Here is a 17,957-nt window from a genome sequence, read left to right on the forward strand (position 1 = left end):
CCTAAATTCCAATTGATTTCCTCATTATATATATATATATATATATATATATATATATATATATATATATATATATATATATATATATATATATATATATATATATATATATATATATACGAAGTAAAACTTATACAAATACTTTCATTTTAATCAACTAAGGGCATGTTCTCATTGACTAAACTCGGCTGAACTAAACTGAACTGAGCTGAATTGAATTGAATTGAACTGAACTGAGTTGAGTTGAACTGAACTGAATTGAACTGAAATGAATATTTTATAAGAGAAGGAAATTAGGAGTTGAACTAAGCTGAGCTGAACTAAACTGAATTTCAACGTAAGAGAACAAACCCTAAATATGATTATAATTATAATTATTGTATGATTTGAAGGATGCTAATTATTTAAAGTTATGAAAGACACTCATATAAATGGAGGATGATAAAGTAATGATTGATGACATATGAACTTAACTGATTGGGGGCATATTAAACCTTTCGTGTAATGTCACTACTACACATTTGACTCAATAAATAGCCCATTTTCCAACTAAAGATTCCATATTTTCCCCTCCTTTTTAATGATTTTCACAAAATAATTAAATCTTCACCCCTCTTTTTCTTTCTTTCCTAACAAAAAATTAAAATAAATCTTCACCTCCTTTTTTAAAAAAAAAAAAAATTGAAAAAATTGACTTTTTTGACTTTTAAAAAATATGATGAGAGATTTTTTTACAAAAAAAGATGATGAGATAAGATAAAGTTCTTTATAAAAAAAATGTTATTCCCCTCTTTTAAAAATTAGAGTATTCCACAATTCTCACATAAATCGTGCTCTTTCTACTGCTATGGCCTTCAAATTTCTCGGTTTATATAGTTTCTCTCTCCTAATTTTCTCCGCCGCCGTCGCCGCCGATAACTCCGCCGTCTCTTTCTGTCGCCCTCCTCACTATTATATCGGTTAGCTCTCTTTCTCTCTCCTCTGATACTCAATTCTGTGAAAAAATGGCGTCAATTTTAATTTGTTTTAACCTAATTTTTGTGAAATTGCGATTTTTTTTTTTATCTAAATTTGGCTTATTTATGTTCGATTATTGTTGAATTTTAGTTTTTTTCGTATGTCGAATTGAGATGAATTTGAGTATTTTTGGTGTTGATTGATTGGAAATTAACAAGTTTGGATATTTATGAGTATGTTTTGAATTATATAAGTGCATTTTTATGTATTTACATTACTAATTAAGAATTAGTAATTTTGTGATTACTGTTTGGTTCATCAGGTGTTTGAAACAATCGAAAGTATGGGGGATGTAATTGATTTAACTGGTGATGGTGGTGTTTTGAAGACTTTTGTAAGGCGGCCTAAGGATAATGCTGTTGGTCCAACTGATGAACTTCCTCTTGTAGATGGTATATTCACTGAGATTACTTATCATTAATCTGTACTTATGATGTCTTTTTTTATTGTGTTTGTGTCCTTATATTCCTTAGAGCGGCATTGTCATGGCGAAACATTTTACGAGTTTATAGAAGATAACTAGTTATGATTTGAGTTGTTACTGCAGCCTGTGGTGGCATGACATTTTGTGAGATATAGAAGATAACTAGAGATTAATGATTTCATAGCTTGTAGAGTTGTAGTGGCGAAAATTTTTACGAGCTATAGAAGATAACTATAGAAGTAGAGATGATCAGCCTGTTCTTGCAAAACATTTTATGAAATATAGAAGACAACTAGAGATTAATGATTTTTGCAGCTTGTAGAGCTGTAGTGGCGAATTGTTTTTTGAGCCATAGAAGATTATCAGGGATTTAAAAATTTAATGATGTAAGTTGTTCGGACAGATTGTGGAGAGACTCGTAAATCGATTCTTGAATAAGATAATCTTTTGTTTCTGACTTGGCTGCTGTTAGCCTGTCACTGAATTAATAGTGTTGTTATGTGGGATAGACACAAACGCACACAAAACTAGATATTATGGTAGTTATCTCATACTTCCTCCGTTCTTTATTACTTGACCTGTTTTGACTTTTACACTATTTACCACCCCTCCTTTGACCATCTTTTGTGAATAATATGTAAGGAAAAATATATTCATGTATGATCTTTTTGGATTCGTCTCAATAAGTACTATTATAATATATAACTTTTATAATTTTTACTTATGGAGAATTTAAGTTATTGATCGTTAAAGTTTTGCATTGGAAAGCGTGATAAAAGAAACAGGTCAAGTTAAAAAGAACAGAGAAAGTATTTCTTTTGCTTTTTTCCCGCTATGGTAGTATATACCACATTACAAGAAATACCCTGAGAAGATAGAAGAGAACAATGACTCATGAATCTGTTGTGGTAGCTTGATAATAAATGCACATCACTATTATGGGACACTCATACATTTGTTTGTTTAACAAACTCAGCAATAGCTTGATAATAATGAGGAAGCCCCAGTTAATCTCTGAAATAAACAAAATTTGTTTATCACATGACATTTTGGTAAATAAATCAATTATCCAGTCGTCATCATCACTGTAGGACCCACTTTTATGGAAAAAGTTGTTGATTTATTTACAAAATTGCCATGTGATAAACAAATTTTGTAAATCTCAGAGATTAACTTGTATTTACCCGATAATAATTGTACATCATTATTATGGAAGATTTGAGTTTAAGATTTGAGTGACTCTTTTTTTTTGGATAGTCAACATATACACCGTTCTTTCTTCAACCTTGAGGTGGTTGATTCATTGCTCTTTTTTTTCACTGTCTTTTAGGAAGGATATCTGTTGGTTTTTCTTTTCTTACTTGTATTAAGAGCCTCTTGTTTGTATCTTTTTCTGATATAGAGAAGCTTGATATGGGTTACTCAAACTTTTAGTATTAAGTATAGAACTGTGTTATACTTGTAATTTCGACTTGAACAAATTGAAGGAAGGGAAATCTGTATCAAGAGGGTAATGGAAATGAAGAATTTTCCTCGTATGCTGTCTGTTCTTTGTAAAAGGTTGTTACAGCAATGAAATTCTATAGCTGTTACTTAGACAATTTTGGGTGTGGCAGTTCGTTATGAAGGCATTCTGGCTGAAACAGAGGAAGTCTTTGATAGTACACACGAAGACAATACAATCTTTTCATTTGAGATAGGACAGGGCACAGTGATCAAAGCATGGGATATTGCAGTCAAAACTATGAAGGTGAATGTCACTGATTTGCTTATTCATAAGCTCTGTCACAGAATTATGCGTATCATCTAGATCTAGTTGTAATTTGACAATCGGTTTTATAACAGGTTGGTGAAATAGCTAAGATTACTTGCAAGCCCGAGTATGCATATGGAAGTGCAGGTTCACCTCCAGATATTCCTCCAGGGTATGTCACTGCTCACTGCCTTTTCGACTTCACTGATACCTGTCAAAACCTTTTGATTTGGTTTTAATCAACGTTCATAATGTTTTTTGAAAAAAAATTGGTGGGGGTGGGGGTTGTGTGTTTGGGGGATCAGAAATTTGTCTTCTGAAATTCTTAATTGTTGTCTCCTTTTGTTAATTTTATCGACTTGATCTTGTATTATGTAGTGCAACCTTAATATTTGAGGTGGAGTTGGTAGCCTGTCGACCACGCAAGGGTATGAGTGTTGGTGGTGCTGCAGATGAGAGGGCTAGGCTTGAGTAAGTTGCTTATTTCTATTCACAATTAGTCTTTTAGCCAGTGTATTATTGTTCATTACTTGCTGTTGTATAATCACAAAATAGGGAGTTGAAAAAGCAGAGAGAGATGGCAGCTGCAATGAAAGAAGAAGAGAAGAAGAAGCGAGAGGAAGCTAAAGCAGCTGCTGCTGCTCGTATCCAGGCCAAGATGGAGGCGAAGAAAGGCCAGGGGAAGGGAAAGGGCAAAGGAAAATAGGTACTGTTTCTGGCCTTTCATTAGCCATCCTTCAGACATGTAGAAAGTAGAACATATCTCTGCCTTTCCGTGTCAATTTACTATAATAATAGGAGGCATATGAATGCTCCAGTAAGACCATTTTCTGTTAGCAAGTATACAAATTCAGTGTGAGATAATTTAATAGACATCTTTTTCTTTAATGAAATTGGATGTTTGCGTCTCGCAAAAAAATTATGAATTTCATTGTGTATCTTGTCCTTTACATGATTATTAAACTAGGAAAATTAAATGAAAAAACAATGCAGAATGGGAAAAATTGATAAGAAAACTTTCTACAGCTAACTGTCCACTCTATCCTGTTTAGGGTTTGACAAAGTAGAAAATGAGTGGCAGTGTAATAGATTTAGCAGAAACTTGGAGTGGGGTTGTTTGGAAGAGGGGGATGAGAAACCATTCTCAGGAGTTGTAGATAATATTCCTGGTGAAGCACTTAGCATTTCGGGAGATCAGATGGGGGTGGTGGCAGCTTCTGGTTTGGCAGCTTTCCATCTTCAACTACCCAGGCCATCTTCAAGCCCCAGCTTGTGTGAACTTCCAAATGGCAATGCATGAACCATACTCCTATAGATTAGGCAAATCACAAAAATTATTATTAGTTTTAGTTACCTTCAAAATTCTTGTAGAGACTATTTTTAATAATGATCCCAAAAGTGGATGTAGCATACCTGGATTGTCTGCAAGGAAACGAATGGCAACCCACCCTCCTGCAGGCACTCCAACAGTGTTTCTCTCTACGGGGTCAACAAGGTTGTACTTCGCTGGGTCTTTTTTAGGATCAAAGTTTCCAAAGCCTTGTCCAACTACAAAGAAGTTATACCCATGAAGGTGAAGTGGGTGGCTCTCTGCCTCAAGAACGCTGGTGCCTTGCAGAACCAGCTCAACACTGGTGTTGAATGGAACCGACACCACCTTTGTCCCGTCTATTACATTCGTGTTATTAGGTGGTTTACCAGTGTAGTTGAAGGGGATTAGTGGTGCGGTGGGAAGATTAGTTGTGAAAACCCCATTTGATTGTCGGAGGAAGTGTGATTGCAGGAGAGCTTTTGTAGGCATGACAAAAGAGACATTGTTAATAGCAGCTGCAAACATGGTGGTATTAGTTGGGCCTTGACATGTGTGGTTTTTGGGACATGGATTGGTTCCTAACCCCACTGTGAAGAAGAAGTGTTTGTCGACATTCTTTGGTACATTGGCCGGATATTTGACATTTGCTAGGCTTCTAAGTTTGTTGGTGAAGTTGGCTACAAAAGAAGTGTCATTAAGGGCTGGAAGGGTGGGCTTGAAGAGAGGAAGTTTTTTGATTGAGGTTGATGGCTTTGGTTGGTGGTATTCAAGGATTCCAGCAACAGTAGAGTTGTCAAAGGTGCCGCTTCCTGTAACATAAGGCCGAGCCATCATAAGGAAGGTAGCGCCAGGGTAATGAGGCTTTGTCTTGAGGAGGACATTGGTAGTTTGCCCAGGAGTTATGATAACTGTATCCGATTCAAAGGGCTTAACATAGACAGCATCGACATCCACTGTTGTGAGAGTGTGATTGGCAATGCTAAAGAAGAGATCTTCATTGAGTGCAGCATTAACCAGCCTTAGGAGATAAGTTTTGCCAGGTTTTACACCCAATTTGAAGGTTTCTGCAAATAAACTTTTGTGATCAGTCACAGTTTATATATACAGTAGAATAAGTCAAGACAATGTTAAATTTTGCTTGCATATACCTTTAGCTGAGCAGTTGTATAATAGTCCAGGAAGCCCATTGATGGTGTAGGCATCTGATACATTTGGACCGCCTCCTGTTTTTGTTGCTTGGTTAATGACTGCCTCAGTGTCTGCATTCCACCATTCTCCTGCAAGCCCACATAAAATTTGATTAATTTAACACAATGATTTGTTTTTAGTCATTCTATAGAATGTTTGATATTGAAATATAGCTTACAGTAGAGATGGAAGCATTACCGAAGATAAGAGGAACTTCCTTATAGGGTTGGGGAAATGGGTATGGAACGCCACGCTTAGGGAGAATAATGATTGGTCCGTAAAGGGTTGATCTTAGCCAAGAAATGTGGGCATGCCACCATAGTGTGCCCCTCTGACCAACAATGGTGAAATGGTATACATAAGTCTGTCCTGTTTGTATGGGGCATTGTGTTATATATGCTGGTCCATCTGCCCATCCACTTCGGAGCTGCCTGATCCCATGCCTGTGTACACATTCGCACATCAGTTTGAAATTGTTTTGATGTCATTTCAAATAATTATATAAAACTTGTTGACGAAAGGATACCAATGGATGGTAATATTGTTTTGGACATGGTTGACAACTTTAATATTGAGTCGATCACCCTCTCGAGCAACGATACGAGGCCCTGGAAACTGCCCATTTACTGTGACAATGCTCTTGGTGTGGCATAATCTTGTCACATTTTTCAACTTTATCTACAATGTACATAATAATGAAAATGAGAATAGTTAGTAAAATAAGTATAATGTCTAAACTGTTTATGAATTGAATTTTCAAGGCGACTTTATAAAGTTTATTCATGTACATTGAACGTGTAGTGCCTAGTGATGCCTGTGTAAGCTGCATTGGCGACATTGTTGGAAAGCATGTAGCAGGAAATGCTAAAAAGGGCAATAAGCAATCTGTTGAAAATTGCCATTTTTGGCAAACTTAGTAGCTAAGAGATTGTATTTGTGAGTGATACTACCAAATTAAGAATGATGATGGAACTTTTAAGAGATGAGCTTATATAGGGTACATCTCAGATGATTAGGTAGGAAAATTGGATATTGAAATTTTCAGCATTGTGACCAATTTGGTTGTTACATTGTTGGTTTTAGAGTGATTTTGAAGTCTATTGTTACTCTTTAAAATCTAGGGTTAATGTTTGTAATGTTAAATTAAGTGACAATTATGTCTTGGTTCTGAATGTACTACTACAACAAAACTAGGGACATTTATGCACATAGGTTATTTCCTTATTTCATCTCAGCTTTATTATTGGTTTAGCAAAACCCTGGTTAATTTTGCCTTCAGATATTAGAGGTTAGCAAAGTCTGTGCTCGTAATTGTTGTTCATCCCAACATTTGAATTCTGTTTATTGTTTAAGACTATTTTGTATATTGATAATCTGGCAAGTTTGGGTAGTCGTAGGCTAATTATTGTCTACTGAACACTTTTGTAGGCGCTCTGATGCAGTTCCATTTGCTTAATGAAGGAAGCCCTAGCAGAGCTGCAGAGGGATAAAGAGTAATATGCTGCAAATGGTTCTCAAAATTAATGATTTAATAGGTAAATTAGTTTAACCTATTAGTAGCTGTCAAAATATAATGTAGCCCATTTCCAAATATTCCAATTAATAGATTGATTTTTCCCAGTTTGAAATTACTACTAAATAGTACCCCAAAGTTGTAACTAAAAAAAATTGGAGGTAGCATTTAATTTTTTATTTTAGTGTTTAGAGCGCCATAAGGGCAGGGTGAGAATCAATCCCAATATCTCTTGAAATCGGGGAGGAAAGCTCTAACCACTTGAGCTATCCCCCTCACTCTCTGAAATTACTATTTCATAATTTGTCTTGAGACTTGTTTAAGAAAGAAAATGACACCAAGCCTACTCTTCTTCTACAAGTTTAGCTGGTAATATTAAAATGATTATTGTATTAGTTTAAATTCATGATAATGTAGTCACGTCATTACTTAACAGTGTGGTTAGTAGCAGTGAGTTAGTAAATGGTTAGTGGAAATATGGTGTAAAATGAGTTGACAATAGAAGCAAATAGTAGCTGTATTTGAATGTACCCTAAAAAGCTTCACTTGAAGGGTACTCCTGTTCAAAGGTCTTCCTTGTAAACGTATGCATACACAGTTGCACGGTCAATCTCCACAAAAGAGTGCATTACAAAATACTAATACTTCCTGAGCAAGGCCTTTTATAAACCAGGATAAGTTTAAAAATTTGAGGGCAAAAAGTATAGAATACATTGCCTATTAAGACAATAGACTTTTAATTTTGTTTCATAGGAGTGATGTGGAGATGTGGAGATATGGATCTTAATTTACATATTGAATTAATGTTGAGACCGAGTTGATCAATCATAGTCCCTCGTCACATCACATTTTTAAGGGAAATTCTACACGGCAATCTTATCATATTATTATGTTCCCATCATTTAAAAAAAAAAAAAAAAAAAAAAAATCTTAACCCCCTCCCCTCTCCTTCCACTACCATCCCTAGGACCACCTACGTACACTCTGTCCAGACCACTGCTTCGCAGCCCTATTCCTCATTTTATTTCTGTGTGGCTGTGCTAATTCTAATCCTTGTCACAGCCACCACCACCAATGTCCACAAAAACACCACTTTGACTAAACATGCCCCCCCCCCCCCCCAACAACATAAAAAAAAAAGGTTGGATGTAAAAGGAAGGGGTTAAGGCTCTGGGAATGAGAAAGGAAACGGATAGATAGAGCCGTAGAAAGCTTATGAGAGAGAGGGAGAGAGGTAGGCAGAACAACTCCGGCTGCTAGGGCAACTAGGCATCGTAATTAAATGGTTACGTTGGCTGAAGGACACAATTGATAGAGTAGGATCGGGTTACAGCAATGTGAAGAGAGGAAAGACATTGCAGTGAGGGTTTAAGAAAAGCTACCACCAAAAGCAACATGAGTCGAGTCATCAGAACATATGGGCACTTGGCCGGCCGGCCTTAAAGATCCCTATTGATTTGTTGGGGATTGACTGTGACATAGAAGTTGGGTGTTTTTATTTTTTGGGTAACTTAGCCACATTTTTATGTCTTCCGACTTCCATATCTAAAAGCACAAAAATCTTGTACTGTAAACATTAGCACTGGATGATAAAGATCTGTAAATTCTAAAATCTATATTTCTAAATAGAAAGTGCAAAAACAAAGGGCTCCATATTAATTCTCTTACATGGAGTATTTTTTTTTTTATTTAGAAAAATGGAGTATGTTGCATAACTACAGTCTAATTATAATAACGTGCTACATGATCAAATTACTGAATAAGGGTTTTTATAATTCAAGTCTAAAATGGTCTCTGATTTAATTTTTTTTTTATTATTATTTTTTTATTAGAGCGTGGCTGATATTGGCATTCATAATTAAGAAAATTTTGACCGACTATATATATTAATTTTCTGTAGACTTTCAAAGGAAGAGAATGTTGATGCTGATATATTGGCATTGTACCATATTATAATTCTGTTAAAATATAATATTATGTCGTTCAATTCTCTATCATTTTAAAATTTAAGTGCTTTGATTGTATGAGCAATGAGCATGGTAAGGAAAATTTTACCTTGAGTTTGATCTCTATATTGCTCAGTCACACCTAAAAAGTAAAAACCACAATGTTTCTGCATATTTTTTGTAAGCATTATACTGCACCTATCATTCATAAATGTCTAGGATCAACTTCCTTCATAAGGTTTTAAGCTAGGTGTGAAACGAAGTGTCGAAGTCTTCATCATAATATAGCTGTTGGATTATGAAGTGTTTTGGCTCCTTTAACTTTATTAGAGGGTGTTAGATACGATAATAAGTGATGTTGTTATTGATCGAAACCTATTAGAAAGATAACTGTAAACTGAGTGAAAAATACTCGATATTATTTCATACTTGAAGTTTGTTGTTGTAAGCAAAGTATGAAATACATTCAAGAAGTTTTCCTTACACTTGGTTGTCAAACAAAGACTTTCATAAGATCAAGATACAATTTTAAAGTAGAAAAAAATCCAATTAAATCCTGCTACATCTATCAGGCCGATCTTCCTTGTTGACAAGCTAAGGAAGATTGTGACATAGTATGAAATTTATGTAACAGATATTTGCGAAAATAACAAAAGATTTCCTAGGAAAAACTTATAATCAATCTCTGTTAGTGCAGAAAATTTTATCAGTGAAGTATTTTCAACACTTAGGATAATCGGCTGGGGGTGGTGGCAGCTTCTGATTAGGCAGTTTTCCGTCTTCGACTACCCAAGCCATCTTCAAGCCCCAACTTGTATGAACTTCCAAATGGCAGTGCATGAACCATACTCCTATAAAAAATGCATCCAAAATAATAATAAAAAAAAAATGTTTATATATAATCTTGGTTACCTTTACTAATTAAGCAAATTATTTTATACAATCTCAAAAATGGATTTATCAATCTTAATAATCATACCTGGATTGTCTGCAAGGAAGCGAATGGCGACCCACCCTCCTGCAGGCACACCAACTGTGTTCCTCTCAACAGGATCAACAAGGTTGTATTTAGCAGGGTCTTGTTTGGAATCAAAGTTTCCGAAGCCTTGTCCGACAACAAAGAAGTTAAACCCATGAAGGTGAAGTGGGTGGCTCTCTGCCCCTAGAATACTTGTGCCTTGCATCACCAGTTCCACGCTGGTGTTGAATGGAATCGATACCACCTTAGTTCCGTCTATTACATTTGTGTTGTTAGGTGGTGTACCGGTGTAGTTGAAGGGGATTAGCGGTGAGGTGGGAAGATTGGCAGTGAAAACCCCGTTTGATTGACGTTGGAAGTGTGATTGCAGAAGGGCTTTTGTAGGCATGACAAAGGAGACATTGTTAATAGAAGCCGCGAACATGGTGGTATTGGTTGGGCCTTGACAAGTATGGTTTTTGGGACACGGATTGGTTCCTAACCCCACTGTGAAGAAGAAGTGTCTGTCAACATTCTTTGGTACATTGGCCGGATATTTGACATTTGCTAGGCTTCTAAGTTTGTTGGTGAAGTTGGCTACAAAAGAACTGTCATTGAGATCTGGAAGAGTGGGCTTGAAGAGAGGAAGCTTCTTGATTGAAATCGACGGTTTTGGGTGTTGGTATTCAAGCATACCGGCAACAGTAGAGTTGTCAAAGGTACCGCTTCCTGTAGCATAAGGCCGAGCCATCATGAGGTAGGTAGCACCAGGGTAACTAGGCTTTGTCTTGAGGAGGACATTGGTAGTTTGACCGGGAGTTATAATGATTGTATCGGTCTCAAAGGGCTTAACATAGACAGCATCGACATCCACTGTTGTGAGAGTGTGATTGGCAATGCTAAAGAAAAGATCGTCATTGAGCGCAGCATTAATAAGCCTTAGGAGATAAGTTTTTCCAGGTTTTACGCTCAATTTGAAGGTGTCTGCACATAGACTTTTGTGATTAGTCACAGTTTGTATATTCAGTGAGATAATTATATATCTTCTTGCATATACCTTTAGCTGAACAGTTGTATAATAGTCCAGGAAGGCCGTTGATGGTGTAGGCATCTGATACATTTGGACCGCCTCCTGTTTTCGTTGCTTGGTTAATGACTGCCTCAGTGTCTGCATTCCACCATTCTCCTGCAAGCCAACATACGATTGATAAATTTCACAATATGTTTAATTTTAGTATTCTTAGTAATGTTTGAAACTGAAGTGTAGTATACAATAGAGGTGGAAGCATTACCAAAGATAAGGGGAACTTCCTTATAGGGCTCGGGAAATGGGTATGGAACACCGCGCTTAGGTAGAATAATTATAGGTCCGTAAAGGGTTGATCTTAGCCAAGAAATGTGTGCATGCCACCAAAGTGTTCCTCTTTGTCCAACGACGGTGAAGTTGTATACATATGTCTGTCCAGTTTGTATGGGGCACTGTGTTATGTAAGCCGGTCCATCTGCCCATCCACTTTGGATCTGCCTAATCCCATGCCTGCTCATAGTCGCATAAATCAGTATGACATTGTTTGAAGTCATTAGCAAAAAAAAATTAATGAAACTTGAAGATGGAGCTTAAATTACCAATGGAGTGTAATATTGTTCTTGACATGGTTGACAACTTTGATAACAAGTCGATCACCCTCTCTAGCAACAATACGAGGCCCTGGAAACTGCCCGTTCACTGTCACAATGCTCTTAGTGTGGCATAATCTTGTCACATTTTGCATCTTAATCTACAAACAAAATTTTGCAATAAAATTGATTAGCATTAGATAATGCTGCAGCCTGCATGTATGATATATAAGTTCAAAACTATGTTGAATTTCGGAGGAAACTTAATATGTGAATATTTCATGTACATCGAATTTGTAGTGTCTGGTGATGCTAGTAGAAGTAGCAGCGGAGACATTGTACGAAAGCATTGAGCAAGCGATGCTAAAAAGAGCAATGATGAGCAAACTGTGGGAAGTTGCCATATTTGTCGAACTAAGAAGCTTAAGAGAATGTAATATGAGAATGAGAATGATGATTGGAGTCTAAAACATTGGAGGTTATATAGAGTGTATCTTCTATGATTAGGTAGTGCAAAAAATTGAATATTGAAGTTCCAGCACAATGGACCACATTGTTTGTTACATTGTTGGTTTTAGAGTGATCCTAAAGTCAATGCATAATCTTTCAGATTTTTGTTTATTATTAGTGATGTTATGTAAATTAAGATTAAATGTTATCAAAGTGAACTTCTCAAGTGAAAAGTGAAGTAATCTTCCTTTGTTTATCCTATGTTATGTTATAATATTGTTACCTATAAGAAGATTAGCAGAGCCCTCGCCGATTAGGCTCAAGCAAAGCTAATCTCAAAAGTTTAATCTCAATAATTCAAGCTAGCTTAATTGAGTTATATGTTGCACATTGGTGTTAGCTACTGTTAGATTAAAATATGTATGTAGTTCAATCTTAATTAATAAAATCGATTTCCTACATAAAAATAAAATATTAGCACAATAAAGCACTTTCCGATTAGGTTAAAATTTAATTTTGACAGTAACTTCTCTAATAATTTTTTTGATTGTGTAGAGGAAGGACACCAATAAGCCTATTCTTCATTAAAAAGTTGGACCAGTGAATGTACGTATAATGCTATGTTGTTTTGGTTTGATTTCGAGAATACGATAGATATTAATGCAATGTTAGTTGTTTTGGTTCGATTTCATGAACACAATAGATGTTATGCCTCAACTTTATCATAGTACTGATAAGTAAATATTTAGAGGAAGTAGAACAATATAAGCATGGTATAAACTGTTATGTTATGAAAATGTACCCTAAAATATAAAACGCGTCACTTAAAGGGTACTCCTGTTGAAAGGCTTTTCTTGTAGACGTCTGCATGCATGGTTGTAAGGTCTACTTCCGTAAAAGAGTGCATTACAAAATACTGCTACTTCTCGAGCAAGTCATTTTAGAAAGAATTTCATTATAATTTTGAAGATATTTAATTTGACTATTTGAGGATATTATTATATGATAAAGTATAGGATGTGTATACTTTACAGGTTCATGAGAATCTCGACACGATGTTGTTTGGTGCGTTAAAGAGCATTATTCTTGATATTGATTGACACTTAGAAAGTTACAATAAAGATTATTGTAATGTCCATTATAATTTAAAGAATGAAAGTTACCTTAGACGGAGTATTGTCTAGGTGAGGTTTCGCAAATTCTCGTTGTTGGTATATGTTACACTTTTCCATTTTACATTAGCACGTATACATTTTAGTGAACTATTAGTAGTCTTTAAAAATAGTACAAAGTATTTCGTATAGTGTATAATTGAAAAATTGATTGGTAAGTGTGGTATGAATATTGCAATTAACAAGGTTGACATGATATCATCTCCAATAATAATTTGCGGTTTAGAATTAAGTCGGGTCATTCTCGGTTTAAAGTCGGGTTCAGTTCAAGTCAATAATTTGCGGGTTATAATCAGGTTGAGTCATTTCCAAGCCTGGTCATTCTCGGATTCAAGTCGGGTTATGTTCAAGTCAATAATTTGCATGTTACAATCAGGTCGGGTCATTTCCAAGTCAGGTTATATTTGAGTTCAACTAACTATAAATAGATAATTATCATTTTAAACAAGCAAATTATTTCCTTTGACTATAATATATATGGCAATATACTAAGGAATAGTTTATAATTTAGGAAGATAATTATCTCCTTTGACCATACAACAAATATATACTATTTAACTATTAAATTTGAGGATGATGCTCCTTTCTTTTGCTGGCCTGGACCGACTTGTTCTCCCTAGACAAAATGCTTTAATCAACAATAATAAGGTGGTATAAATTGCATTTAAGGTGATTTAAAATCGGGTTAGGAACAATTTATGTTGAATTTAAGTCGGGTCAATAAAAAGTAGTGTTAATTTCGAGTCGGTTTAGTAACAAATCGGGTTGAATTTTTGGTTTGGGTAAGTAATAGGTCTGGTAAAATTCGGGTCGGGTTAATAACAAGTCGGGTTGAATTTGGGTCAGGTCAATAACAAGTTGGGTTGATTTCGGGTCAGGTTTGCAATAGGTTGTGTTAAATTCAGATCAGTTTAAGAACGGATCGGGTTGAATTCAGGTCAGGTTAGTAACAAGTCGGATTAAATTCGGGTTTTGACGGGATAAAACGGGTTTGGGTCAATTTCGATTCAAGTCGGGTTCGGTACAAGTTAATTAAATTGGCCGTTGTAAATCGATAAATCAGTGCAAGTTGTAAACCGGTAAATTGGCCGTTTAAAAGCAAATTGGACGGTTCCACACACCCAATTGGAATCCCAGAGGGTATTAGGGATCACGGTAAACATTTCGGCAATTTTTATTTCCGGGCGTAAAAGAATTAAAAAAATTCCAAAATTGAAGGCTAATATCCACGTTTTTTTAGAAAAATTGGAGGTTTCGGGGCCCAGTGTCGAAAAGACTTGAAATTCTATGTGATACATCTCAGGGTCATATAATGCTGTTTGGAACCATATATGATCATTATTTAATTTGTTGTCATAAATGTTCGTGGAATGCTAGAATTAATTAAATCGGTGCAAGTTGTAAACCGGTAAATTGGTCATTTAAAGGCAAATAGGACGGTTCCACCCACCCAATTTGACTCTCAGAGGGTATAAGGGACCATGGTAAAAATTTCGGCAATTTTTATTTTCAGGCGAAAAAAAGTCAAAAAATTTCAAAATTGAAGGCTAATAATATCCACGCTTTTTGAGAAACTTTGGAGGTTTTGGGGCTTGATGTAGAAAACTCTTAATATTTTAGGGGATAAATCTCGGCGTCATATAATGCCGTTTGGAACCATATATGATCATTATTTGTTGTCATAAATGTTCGTAGAAGGCTTGAGTTAATGAACTCTGTGCAAGTTGAAAATCGGTAAATTGGCCGTTTAAAGGCAAATTGGATTGTTTTACCAACCCAATTGGACTCCCGGAGGATATTAGGGACGTGGTAAATATTTCGGAAATTTTTATTTCAAGGCGATAAAAGTCAAAAAAAAATTCAAAATTGAAAACTAATATCCACGCTTTTTGAGAAATTTTGGAGGTTTCGGGGCCCGGTGTCGAAAAGTATGGAAATTTTAGAGATGCATCTCAGGGTCATATAATACAGTTTGGAACAATATATGATCATTATTTGTTTGTCAAAAATGTTCGTGGTAGGCTTGAGTTGATGAAATCTACAAATTGTAAACCGGTAAATTGGTCGTTTAAAGGCAAATTGGATGGTTCCACCCACCCAGTGGGACTCCCGGACGGTATTAGGGATAATGGTAAACATTTCGACAATTTTTATATCCACGCTTTTTGAGAAATTTTGGAGGATTCAGGCCCGGTGTCGAAAAGTCTTTATATTTTAGGGGATACATCTCAGGGTCATATAATGCCATTCGGAACCATATATGATCATTATATGTTGTCATAAATGTTCGTGGTAGGCTTGAGTTAATGAAATCGGTGTAAGTTGTAAATCGGTAAATTGGTCGTTTAAAGGCAAATTGGATGGTTCCACACACCCAATTGAAATCCCAAAGGGTATTAGTGACCATAGTAAACATTTTGGCAATTTTTATTTTCGGGCGAAAAAAAGTTAAAAAATTCTAAAATTGAAGTCCTATATCTACGCTTTTTGAGAAATTTTGGAGGTTTCGGGCTCGGTATCGCCTTGAAATTTTAGGAAATACATTTCGGGGTCATATAATGTTGTTTGGAACCATACATGATCATTATTTGTTGTCATAAATATTCGTTGTAGGCTTGAGTTAATGAAATCGGTGCATGTTGTGTACCGATAAATCGGTTGTTTAAAGGCAACTTGGATTGTTCCACCCAGTCAGGTGGACTCCCCGAGGGTATCATTGTAAACGTCACAACAATTTTTTTTGTGCGAAAATTTAAGTCTAATATCCACGCATTTGTGATCTTTTGGAGGTTTAAGGGTCCGGTGTCGAAAAGTATTGAAATTCTATCAGATACATCTCAAGATCATATTATGCCGTTTGGAACCATATATGTTTGTTATATGTTGACATAAATGTTCGTGGTAGATTTGAATTAATGAAATCAGTGCAAGTTGTAAACCGATAAATTAGACGTTTAAGGGAAAATTGGATAGTTCCACCTATCCAATTGGACGTCCGGAGGGTAATAGAGACAATGGTAAATAATATATTTCGAAATTTTTTTATTTTCGGGCGAAAATATGTCAAAAAATTCCAAAATTGAAGGCTAATATCCACGCTTTTTGAGTAATTTTAGAGGTTTTAGGGCTCGGTGTCGAAAAGCCTTAAGATTTTAGGGGATACATCTTTGGGTCATATAATGCCGTTTGGAACCATATATGATCACTATACATTGTCATAAATGTTCGTGGTAGGCTTGAATTAATGAAATCGGTGCAACTTGTAAACCGATAATTGGCCATTTAAATACAAAATGGATGGTTTCACCCATCCAATTGGATTCCCGAAGAGTATTACGGACCATGGTAAACATTTCGGAAATTTTTATTTTCCGGCAAAAAAAAAAAAATCAAAAAATTCTAAAATTGAAGGGACCATGGTAAACATTATATCCACGCTTTTTGAGAAATTTTGGAGTCTTCGAGGCCTGTTGTCTAAAAGTCTTGAAATTCTAGGTAATACGTCTCGAGGTCTCATCATATAATACCGTTTGGAACCATATATGATTATTATTTATTGTCATAAATGTTCGTGATAGGCTTGAATTAATGAAATCAGTGCAAGTTGTAAACCGGTAAATTGGTCGTTTTAAGGAAAATTTGATTGTTCCACCCACCTAATTGGACTCCCGGAGGGTATTAGGGACCATGGTAAACATTTCAGCAGTTTTTATTTTCGGGCGAAAAAAAAAATAAAAAGTTAAAGTTGAAGGTTATTTCGAAGGTTTCTGGGCCCGATGTCGAAAAAATGAGATTTTAAGGGATACATCTCGAGGCCCTATAATTTTGTTTGGAACCATAAATGACAATTATATGTTTTCATAAATGTTTGTGGTAAACTTGAATTAATGAAATCGGTGCAAGTTGTAAATTTGTAAATTGGACGTTTAAAGGCAAATTAAATGGTTTCCATCCAGGCAATTGGACTGTCGGAGCCCCTCGGAGGGTATTAGAGACCATGGTAAACATTTCGACATTTTTATTTCTGGGCGAAAAAAGTAAAAAAATTCCAAAATTGAATTCTAATATCCACAATTTTTGAGAAATTTTGTAGGTTTTAGGGCCCGGTGTCGTAAATATTTGAGATTTTATGGGATACATATCGGGGTCATATAATTCCGTTTAGAACCATATGTGATCATTATATGTTGTCATAAATGTCCGTGGTAGGCTTGATTTAATGAAATCGGTGCAAGTTGTAAACCGGTAAATTAGGCGTTAAAAGGCAAATTGAATGGTTCCATTCACCTAATTAGACTCCCGAATGATATTAGGGACCATGGTAAACATTTTGGCAATTTTTATTTTTGGACGAAAAAAAGTCAAAAAATTCCAAAATTAAAGGCTAATATCCACGTTTTTTGAGAAATTTTTAAGGTTTTGGGGCCTGGTGTCAAAAATTTTGAAATTCTAGGGGATAAATCTTGGTGTTATATAATGTCGTTTGGAACCATATATGATCATTATTTGTTGTCATAAATGTTCGTGGTGGGCTTGAGTTAATGAAATCGGTGCAAGTTGTAAACCGGTAAATTAGGCGTTTAAAGGCAAATTGAATGGTTCCACCC

The 17,957-nt window shown here is 35.5% G+C and overlaps 3 protein-coding genes across 3 annotated transcripts; 1 reads left to right on the forward strand and 2 right to left on the reverse strand.

Moving 5' to 3' along the window:
* Positions 1 to 699: 699 nt before the first annotated feature.
* On the forward strand, positions 700 to 7,548 carry LOC110733310 (peptidyl-prolyl cis-trans isomerase FKBP20-1-like). Its single transcript, XM_021913329.1, has 7 exons — positions 700 to 959; positions 1,280 to 1,409; positions 3,058 to 3,191; positions 3,287 to 3,366; positions 3,573 to 3,665; positions 3,750 to 3,900; positions 7,123 to 7,548. Exons 2-6 carry the CDS (start codon positions 1,301 to 1,303, stop codon positions 3,898 to 3,900), a joined length of 567 nt encoding a protein of 188 aa, XP_021769021.1. The 5' UTR covers positions 700 to 959; positions 1,280 to 1,300; the 3' UTR covers positions 7,123 to 7,548.
* Positions 4,211 to 7,112, reverse strand: LOC110733309 (laccase-17-like). Its single transcript, XM_021913328.1, has 6 exons — positions 6,483 to 7,112; positions 6,221 to 6,372; positions 5,893 to 6,137; positions 5,655 to 5,783; positions 4,608 to 5,570; positions 4,211 to 4,503 (listed from the first exon to the last, which is right to left on the reverse strand). The coding sequence occupies exons 1-6, from the start codon at positions 6,594 to 6,596 to the stop codon at positions 4,373 to 4,375; spliced, it is 1,734 nt and encodes a 577-aa protein (XP_021769020.1). The 5' UTR covers positions 6,597 to 7,112; the 3' UTR covers positions 4,211 to 4,372.
* A 2,003-nt stretch (positions 7,549 to 9,551) lies between the features above and the next one.
* LOC110733311 (laccase-17-like) lies at positions 9,552 to 12,167 on the reverse strand. The gene is made up of 6 exons (XM_021913330.1): positions 12,016 to 12,167; positions 11,738 to 11,889; positions 11,404 to 11,648; positions 11,169 to 11,297; positions 10,133 to 11,095; positions 9,552 to 10,004 (listed from the first exon to the last, which is right to left on the reverse strand). The coding sequence occupies exons 1-6, from the start codon at positions 12,130 to 12,132 to the stop codon at positions 9,874 to 9,876; spliced, it is 1,737 nt and encodes a 578-aa protein (XP_021769022.1). The 5' UTR covers positions 12,133 to 12,167; the 3' UTR covers positions 9,552 to 9,873.
* Between the last annotated feature and the right edge of the window lie 5,790 nt (positions 12,168 to 17,957).

The sequence above is a fragment of the Chenopodium quinoa genome, unplaced genomic scaffold (genome assembly GCF_001683475.1).
Source record: "Chenopodium quinoa cultivar QQ74 unplaced genomic scaffold, ASM168347v1, whole genome shotgun sequence".
Classification (NCBI taxonomy): domain Eukaryota; kingdom Viridiplantae; phylum Streptophyta; class Magnoliopsida; order Caryophyllales; family Amaranthaceae; genus Chenopodium; species Chenopodium quinoa.

What these genes read in the sequence shown, in the direction of transcription:
- LOC110733310 (XM_021913329.1), top strand. Translation starts at nt 1,301, where the DNA reads ATGGGGGATGTAATTGATTTAACTGGTGATGGTGGTGTTTTGAAGACT. An exon ending in TTGCAGTCAAAACTATGAAG is followed by an intron (nt 3,192 to 3,286) that starts GTGAATGTCACT and finishes GTTTTATAACAG; the next exon opens with GTTGGTGAAATAGCTAAGAT. An exon ending in GATGAGAGGGCTAGGCTTGA is followed by an intron (nt 3,666 to 3,749) that starts GTAAGTTGCTTA and finishes ATCACAAAATAG; the next exon opens with GGAGTTGAAAAAGCAGAGAG.
- LOC110733309 (XM_021913328.1), bottom strand. Translation starts at nt 6,596, where the DNA reads ATGGCAATTTTCAACAGATTGCTTATTGCCCTTTTTAGCATTTCCTGC. An exon ending in CTAGGCACTACACGTTCAAT is followed by an intron (nt 6,373 to 6,482) that starts GTACATGAATAA and finishes TGTACATTGTAG; the next exon opens with ATAAAGTTGAAAAATGTGAC. An exon ending in GGAAGTTCCTCTTATCTTCG is followed by an intron (nt 5,784 to 5,892) that starts GTAATGCTTCCA and finishes GTGGGCTTGCAG; the next exon opens with GAGAATGGTGGAATGCAGAC.
- LOC110733311 (XM_021913330.1), bottom strand. Translation starts at nt 12,132, where the DNA reads ATGGCAACTTCCCACAGTTTGCTCATCATTGCTCTTTTTAGCATCGCT. An exon ending in CCAGACACTACAAATTCGAT is followed by an intron (nt 11,890 to 12,015) that starts GTACATGAAATA and finishes TTTTGTTTGTAG; the next exon opens with ATTAAGATGCAAAATGTGAC. An exon ending in CTTCCTTGCAGACAATCCAG is followed by an intron (nt 10,005 to 10,132) that starts GTATGATTATTA and finishes CATTTTTTATAG; the next exon opens with GAGTATGGTTCATGCACTGC.